General features: G+C 45.9%; 1 protein-coding gene across 2 annotated transcripts in view; it reads left to right on the plus strand.

Moving 5' to 3' along the window:
• galntl6 (polypeptide N-acetylgalactosaminyltransferase like 6) overlaps positions 1–5686 on the plus strand; it is a 159432-nt gene extending 153746 nt beyond the window's left edge. For both annotated transcript variants that reach the window (XM_029118302.2, XM_034291110.1), the window contains 3 exons: positions 2528–2644; positions 2995–3144; positions 4312–5686. In XM_029118302.2, the coding sequence (XP_028974135.2) occupies positions 2528–2644; positions 2995–3144; positions 4312–4485 (441 nt within the window). In that variant the 3' untranslated portion in view covers positions 4486–5686. The remainder of the gene's footprint in view (positions 1–2527; positions 2645–2994; positions 3145–4311) is intronic.
• The last annotated feature ends 3195 nt before the right edge of the window (positions 5687–8881 follow it).

Below are 8881 nucleotides of genomic sequence, written 5' to 3' on the forward strand. Positions count from 1 at the left end.
ACAATTATTCAACCCGGTCCCAAGTGCCTCCCTGTTCCCTTTGTAGAGCACCACCTTTCCCCAGGACCCATGTGGGTGAAGCGCCGAGGGTACAGGGAAACAGGGTGCTGATTGGAACGTAGTCCGACCCCATTGATTTATGCGCGTCTGGCGCTCGCTGAAAGGTAATGCATTTCTCCAGCTGAATGGTCGGCTGGGGGACCTGTGGCGGAGAGCGGACGTCGCCACACAACGGACCCGTCTGGTCTACGTGCCCTCTGGCTGCACCGCGCGGCATCAGAGCTACGGGTTTGTGTGTCCCTCTTCGCTAGCCGTAAACAGGAAGTGCCGCAGCATGTCCTGATGTATGTAATGGCTCTCGAGGTGGGGGGGGGGGGTGGGGGGTGGAGACTGCCATTTTAATCACCGTCATACTCGAGCTGCTCACTAACACACACACACAGAGTCCCACTTATTAACTGCCCCCTTTGTATTAGCCAGAGAAGAAAATAGACAGGGGAGAAAAAAAGAGCGAGCGGCGGGTGTATATATCTGGGTGAGGAAATGTATGCACAGTAGGTAAATATCGGTGGGAGGGGAGTAATTTTAGTGTCGGGCTGACAGCTTCATGCGCCATCTCTTCTCTGGCTCTCTCTCGGCCTGTCACCGTCCCTGATCTATGGAACTATAAAGATCCCTCATTGGGTATTCAAACCCAGGACTGCAAGACAGTAAGACAAGGGAATAAAGAGAGGGGGATCAGGGAACAGAGAGGGAGAGGGGGGAGGTGGGGGGGGGGTAGAGACAGGAAAGAGACAGGAAAGAGAGAGGAATGGCAAGAGATGGAAGAAGAACCAAGGAGGAGAACACAGGGAAAGAGAGGAAAGTGAGAGGGAGAGAGTGACGGGGGGGGGGGGGGGGGGGGCAGATGGAGAGGAAGACCGTGAGACCGACGGACCGAATGAGCGTTCTGATTAAATGTCCTGTAAGTCTCTGAAAGACCAGCACAGGAGGTCAGCGTTCCTTCCATCCAGCCTCGAAGTGGTGCCCACCCACCCCCCCCACGGCTCCATCAATGGGTCTGAATTCACCTTAAGTGATGCAATCATCAAGGCTTTTAAGTCAGCTGAGAACGCAGCATCGCCCAGCCAGCGCTGGCACATCGACAGGCGAGGCGGCCCTGGGAAAAACACAGTGTTTTAGCGGCCGGGCCTATTTTGGTCTGATGAGTCGTTGGGTAAGTGGGGGGGAGCTGGCCCATTATGCGGTACCGTTCAGACCTGCCTGTTGGTCTTCCAGAGCGATCGGTAGTTTACTTCTAATGGACCTGTGGTTAAATGCATTTCGTTGAGGCAGGCTGAGGGAGATTAGTTGAGGTTTCTGAATAGCTCCGCGGGTGTGTATTACCTGCGGTTGCCCATGGCTCTTTTCATCAGGGCTTTATTGCGGAGTAATACCGAGCTGCAGGTGTCTGATAGGCATACAAGTGCTCAGATTGTTCGTTGCATTTAAAGGGGCTCAACTTTAGAAAAAACTAATTTGTACTTTGTGCATGCTTCATAACATTCACATAGGTTTTCATGTCAGGGATTTTTTACCTTGTATTTTGTTACCCCACTGCCTGGATCCTAAATGTTGTTATGTCATCTTAGCTCAGAGAAAAAACAATATGGGTGACTGTCTTGAGAGATGGGACTATCCTGTGAAAATCGGTCCAGTCCGAGAGCACCTTGACCTGTGTCCGATGGCTGTCCCTGCTATTGGTCAGGGGAAAGGTCAAACCCTTTCTCCTGGTAGTGTCACTCATTGACGACGTGGGAAAGAGGCGAACTGGCGACGTGGATAGAGACAGAAACCTAGGAACAGAACAGCCACACTTCAACGGATCAGACTGGACTCGTTATGTGCTACGCCACACCCAGCTCCCCTGTTAGTGACTAAGTACAGAGACTGGCTTACTTAACATGCCGCGCGGCTGGAGTCATGCATTATTGAGGCATGCTGTGAGACCGGCTAAGTTCACCCGAATGCTAGAAAGAGAATTAGGCAAATGAGACTGTCAGTCAGTCTGACGCGTGCGAGAGGCGACTGAAACTTTAAAAAGTTTCCACAGTTGAGCCTGTTAACCCTGGGGAGATAAAGGAATGTGCTTAAGGTTGATGTCAAGGTGTTCAATAGACAGACTAGTGTCTTAGGGTGGATTTTAGCTATCGTTATTTCCTCAGTCTCCTTTTTTTCAGGGTGTCTTAGGGCTTTCATACCATCACATTGTGCCGGTTGGCTGAGAGCCACGCGTTTGGTCAGTTGTCCTGTTTACTACTGACTGAAGTCCGGAGCTCTTCCACAGACAAGCTCGCATCCCCAGCTGATGTGTGTGTTTCTGAAGCCGTGCTCTGTAAATCAAGGTTGTCGGGGTGCGTGAGCGCAAATCTTCAGGGGGCGCCTCCAGTTCTGGGAAGCTTCCAAGTGCACGTGTGGGTCCGTATGGCGTTTTAACTGAGGCCTTTCTACCTGTGGTTTTCTCTCTGTCCGCCCTCTCTGTCTGTAGATCCGCAACGCAGCGTCCGGTCTATGTATCGACTCCAAACACGGCCCGACCGGCACCGAGCTGCGCCTGGACACCTGTCTGAAGGAGGGCGCTGAACGCACCTGGGCCCACGAGCAGGTTGGTACGACCAGAGCCCAGAGTCTCCACTGGGGAACGCCGACACTGTGCTGTACGTCCCAGGGCAACACGCCGCAAAAAAAAAACCGGACCAAACAACTGCTAAACTGTGTACCCAGCGCTCATAGTTCCCCGAAGGGAACGCGCCATTTCACGGAGACAAAGCAACACCTTATTCGTTTTAGAATTCCACAGATGGAGAACACGTTTTCCTTCTGTTGGTCATGTTCAAGTCAGGATAGACAGTGACTGCGTTCTGTTGCCTGCTGTATTCACCCTCTGGAGGTACTAACAACCACACGCTATGACTGTCTTAATGCAACTTGTGCCCCCTGCCGGCGTTCTGTCAGATATTCACGTTCGGCTGGAGGGAGGACATCAGACCCGGGGACCCTCTACATACCCGGAAGTTCTGCTTCGACTCCATCTCCCAGAATTCCCCTGTCACACTGTACGACTGCCACGGCATGAAGGGCAACCAGCACTGGAGCTACAGGAAGGTAACGTAACACCTGAACAGAGTACTGTTACAGCTCATCCGTGCCACCTACGGTTCATTGAAACACTCCATCGGTCAGAGTCACAGCCACAGGGATGACACACACACACACACACACACACACACTGTTCGGGCCTTCTGAATGTCATGGCCCGGGCACGTTAACACGCTCTGATGACAGTGAAGCGTTGTCGTTGGATAAAGACACACAAGCCGCATTTTTACCGCTGTGCCCCCTGTCGCGGGAAGTGACAGGGGCCTCTTATCTTTGCACCACTCCCTTTTCGCCCGCTGTGTCGTTACGGCGGGAGAGTTTTAGTGCGCCGTCGTTACAGACCCGTGTCGCCACGGTTCGGCCCGCGATGACTCAGCGGGGTCTGGCGGTGCGCGGATGCACAATCCCGTCTTTACATCGGCCTACACAGATGCAATAGCCTCTTAATAGAGGGTTGAGGCGGGCTTGCCCAATGCGCTGTGGGCCCGAGGCTGTGTGCACGCACTAAATCAGGAAGGCGGAGGCATTAGACAACAACTGAATTACTGCCACCGAGCCAGTCTCCACCTCCTCGCCATTTCTCCGCTTCGCCACGATTGTATTCCTCCCCATGGAGTCCTTCCGTCGGTCTAACTCCGTCCCCGGCTCTATTTAACAGTTTGCAATCAACATAGATCATACTTTATGTGAAGCTAGGGACGCATTTTCAGATTGTGTACTTCCTTTCGGTTCCTCTTTCTTCCACAGCAGCCTCTGCTACTTTTCCATTTATTTGTCAGGTGACTGGGGACGAACGCGAAGAGTACACGTTCAGAGATTAATGGGTTGGGTTGTGGGAACTCTGGGTAAAAAAAAATATATTCCTTATGCCTAGTTTGACTTCCACATCCAGGCCCTTGTCTCAGATGAAGTCAGCTCGAGGAAGAGAGAACAGACCTTGTTTCCGCCGGTTGCTCTGTCTGAAGGGAGAGTGGGAAGTTTGACAGCCGCTCCTTTGCCAGAGACATTCTTACTTTCCTCTCTATTTGAATGATTTCTCAAACCTTTCTTTAATTCTATTTTTTTCCCTGTCTACCATTCTCTCTCTCTCTCTCTCTCTCTCTCTCTGTGTTTCTGTTTCCCACTCTCCCCTCATCCGCGCCTCATCCTCCCTCCCGCGGTCGAATCATACAGGATAAATCTCTGTACCACCTGGTGAGCAGCGGCTGCATGGACTGCAGTCCCGGCGATAAGAGAATTTTCATGAACAAGTGCGACCCGGGGTCCGAAACGCAGCAGTGGCTGTTCCAGAGAGTCAACGCCACCATCCTGGACAAATTCAACAGCGCCGTGGCTGCCAGCTCCTAGGAACCAGGCACCAGCCTCCGCAACGACAACAACTCCCGAAAAATGTGTACTGCAGCAGAAAGCGGCCAGCCAGTTAGCTCGCTGTCCTGTCTCCCAGACCCCCCCAGCTCCTGAACGTGGGGGCTAAACCGGGGTATGGGGGGGGGGGGGGGGCTGGGTCTGCGTTTTTTTGTTCTGTCTGAGGGATCCCCCGTTCGATGGGATCCGATTCAAAATGGAGAATAAAAGCTCCTTCATGGCTGAAAGAGATTCTGTCTGGTTCTGCCCAGTGGGCTGATGGGACGTTCAAGGTCGCCTGTCCTCTGAGAACCAACCAGACTAGAGTGGACCCATGTTATCTCGCGCCACCTGGAGATGCTTTCTGCGCCACCGGGACACCATCTGACGGAAGACAATGGACCGGACTCAAACGTAGCCTCCACACTGGGGGGCACCTTGCTGGTCGAGGACACGGAAACCTCCAGAACACTCTCCTCTAGCTCCTCGATGGGCCAAAGGTCAAACACAGCGGGTCCAGTGGACTGGATTTGTTTGTTCCAGGTTCAAAAAGGAATGTTCCAATTCTCACTCTCCCAAGGTCGCATGGCGGATTTGTACCACGGGAGGTTTATGAAAAGATTTCCTCATTTTTGTATGGCTATTTATTCTCCATGATTGTTTTATTTGTATTTATTTTGTATTTATTTATTCAGTCTTTTTTTTATAGAGAAAAAATACTTATTAAGTGTCTATTTGAATGGGTTTTATGATTTCTGGTCGCTGTGATATTTTGAAGTTTAGCCAATGAAAATAAAGTAACTGTCAACTTGGGAATCTAGTTTTGTTCAAGTATTTTTTTCTGAATAAAAAGTAGGTAAACATGAATAAAATTTGAGTATTGCAAATATATGTTGTGTGTGAGCATTTATTAGATAGCATTTTGCAATAATATTACATGTCAATAACATTGATAACGGCCAAGCACGTGCGCATAAATGTGTAATAATGCATTTGCAGGTTTTTTTTTTGTTTGAGAGTAATGATTTTGTGCCCCCTGTTGGAGGTTTTTCATAATACAGATACTTGAGCACTAACAGACATAAACCTTCTCCTGGATATTCATGTATGCATCTAACATGTTCACGTGACAGGTTAAAACATTGCTGGCTAGTCTTGTCATACATATTTAAATACGTCATCACTTAATTATGCTGCAACAACAAAATATAGCAGTATGAAGTATTTATTGTTTTTAATGTGTTGCATTTAGTCATTCAGTTACCCCTTTGCAGAGGTGTCAAACCTGTGTGGCTGCAGGTTTTTTCGCTCTCACCTTGTACTTAATTCACCAACTATGTCAGTAATTGGTTAGTTTCCACCCTCATCGGGTTTTTTATGTCTGACCTGGGAACCAATTTAAAGGAAAAACCAAAAACCTGCAGACACTCGTCCCTCCGTGGAACCGATTTGACACCCCTGCCTTGCTGTTTACGGAGGTGAGTACATTGGCAGTGACAGGAAGTTCATCAGCCAGCTATATTTTCTTCTGTAGTTACCATAAACAGACACCAGAGGTCACGAGTGTCCATAGAAGCGGAAATGAAGGGATTCTACTATTTGCCTCTATAACTGATGTACAGCACTATTCTAATAAAACCTAACAGTATTTTCAGTAAATGTGTTTTTCTGGTGAAATATAAAAAAGGTTTTGTTGATTCATAGTCCTTGCTGAAAGTGAGAAAGCACTAAGATAACCAGATCTAGAATGTGGCCTATCCCTAAAGGTCTTGGTATTTCCTCTGTCATGGTTAAAGACTTGGCCCTGTCTGATCATTTCTGTGTCTTTTTTGATTCACTTATCACCCCGAATGTTCCAGTAAACTCTGTTTCTGTTATGGAAAGGTACATTTATGAGAGTACCAATGCTCAGTTTATTGAAGCCATAGCTATCTCTCCAACAATAAGTGCTGATGTACTCCTGGATCATTTTAACGCCAAAATATTGAATGTCATGGATCGTGTTGCACCGGTAAAGAAAACTATGAGCAAACAGAAAACTCCATGGAGAACCACCATGATGGTAAGAACCCTGAAAAGAGAATGTAGGAAAGCGGAACGTAAGTGGCGGAAAACTAAACTTCATATTTACTATGACATCTATAAACAAAGCCTTGGTAGCTTCAACAATGAGTTACGCAGGGCCAGACAGCAACATTTATCAGGAACGATCAACGGAAATATCAACAATACCCACACTCTGTTTGTCAAGGTCGACAAGCTTACAAACCCAGTAAAGCAGATAGCATCAGAACTCATGTCAACTGTGAAATTTAATGAACTTGCGTGTTTCTTTAGTGAAAAATTACAAGTATTAGACAGAACATCAGAAATACACAGTCTAACAAGGACTCTGTACCGTCACCACAACCACCATAACTTGATTATTATGTCGCATTTTAATACAATTGATCAAAAATCCCTAGAAGAAACAGTTTGACATCTTAAAGCTTCCACTTGCTGTCTTGAAACACTGCCATCAGACTTTTAATTTTTTTATTTTAACTCTATAACAATGGACCTACAGCAAATAGTTAATAGCTCTCTGCAATCAATCGTCTCTAAAAACAGCTGCCATTAAGCCCCTATTAAAAAAGACAACACTGGATGCATCTATATTGAACAACTATAGACCTGTATCAAATCTCCCTTTTATAGCCAAGATCATTGAGAAGGTTGTCTTCAATCAACTCAGCAATTTTGTGACCTCAAGCGGTCTCTTAGACAAATTTCCGTCAGGTTTCCGACCTCACCTCAGTACTGAAACGGCCCTGATTAAAGTTTTAAATTATATAAGGCTGAATACTGATTCTGATAAAATAACAGTTCTGGTTCTATTAGATCTCAGTGCATTTGACACTGTAGATCATGGAACACTTATAGATAGGCTGGAAATTGGGTAGGACTCTCCGGGACAGTCCTTGATTGGTTCAGATCTTATCTAGATGGCCGGAGTTACTTTGTCACCATTGGTAATCATGAATCTGATGGGGAGGCTATGACATCCAGAGTTCCACAGGGATCAGTTCTTGGAACGGTTTTGTTAAATCTCTTTATGTTACCTCTGGGCCAAATTCTACAGAACAACAACATTAACTACCACAGCTATGCCGATAATACTCAAATATATATGGCTCTCAAGATTATTGTGTTTGGCAACAAAAAGAAAAGAAAAAGTATTAGTAAATAGCCGGATTCTCTGGCCCTTAAAACCAGGGATCAAGTGCGTAATCTTGGTGTTCTGATGGACTCAGACCTCACATTTAACAGTCATATCAAAGGGGTCACCAAAACAGCATTCTATCATCTAAAAAATATAGCCAGAATCAAAGGCTTGGTGTCCCAAAAAGTGGGTTGACTACTGCCTCTTAATGGCCTCTTAACTGGACTCCCGAAAAAGACTGTAAAACTGCTGCAGCTCATTCAGAATGCTGCTGCTAGAATGTTAACCAGGACCAAGAGAACAGAGCACATCATTCCGGTTCTTAAATCTTTGCATTGGCTTCCAGTCAGTTACAGAATAGATTTCAAAGTGTTGCTTTTAGTTAATACATTTGTGAATGGTTTAGGATCCGAATACATTTCTGATATGTTTGAAGAATATAAACCGAGCAGGGCTCTTAGATCCATGAACACAGGTCAGCTAATAGAGCCGAGAGTCCAAACTAAACACAGAGAAGCTGCGTTTAGCACTTATGCTGTACAAAACTGGAATAAACTACCAGAAGACCTTAGACGTGCCCCAAACGTATACATTTTGAAATCCAGGTTAAAAAACACTTCTCTTTTCACGTGCCTATGACTGAGCACTTAAACTTAACCTCACTGTTTAGCCTTATAGCTACCTATGTTTTTATCTCATTTTTTATCTTTATATGTTTTCTTATTGTATTTTTTTTTTTATTATGATGTTTTCATTTATTTTGATGTTTTCATTTGAGTATTTGTTTTTTATGTTATTGTACTTTCATATATTCTTCTTTGTAAAGCACATTGAATTGCTTCGATGTATGAATTGTGCTATATAAATAAACCTGCTTGCTTGCTTCATAGATGCCCAGTTATAATCTGATTTACAGCATAATGGAAACTGCATTTCAGGAGTAGAACAACCCTGGAAGGAACGAGTTTTTCTTGTATTCCTTTCTTTTGCTTTTTGTGAAAATGCGTCACATAGCATTTGTAGAAAACACGTTTTGTTCCTTTGTATTCTTGTAGGTAAACAACGCTTCGGTAATGTGGACCGTCATGTTTAGTAACCTCACCCACTATGCAACACGCCTTGTGGTAATGTACGTGAAGAAGGAAATCGTAGGTTTAGACTTATCACTGAAAAAATCGTTCAGGTTTAATATGTCTA

Source organism: Esox lucius, chromosome 25 (genome assembly GCF_011004845.1).
Source record: "Esox lucius isolate fEsoLuc1 chromosome 25, fEsoLuc1.pri, whole genome shotgun sequence".
Lineage (NCBI taxonomy): Eukaryota > Metazoa > Chordata > Actinopteri > Esociformes > Esocidae > Esox > Esox lucius.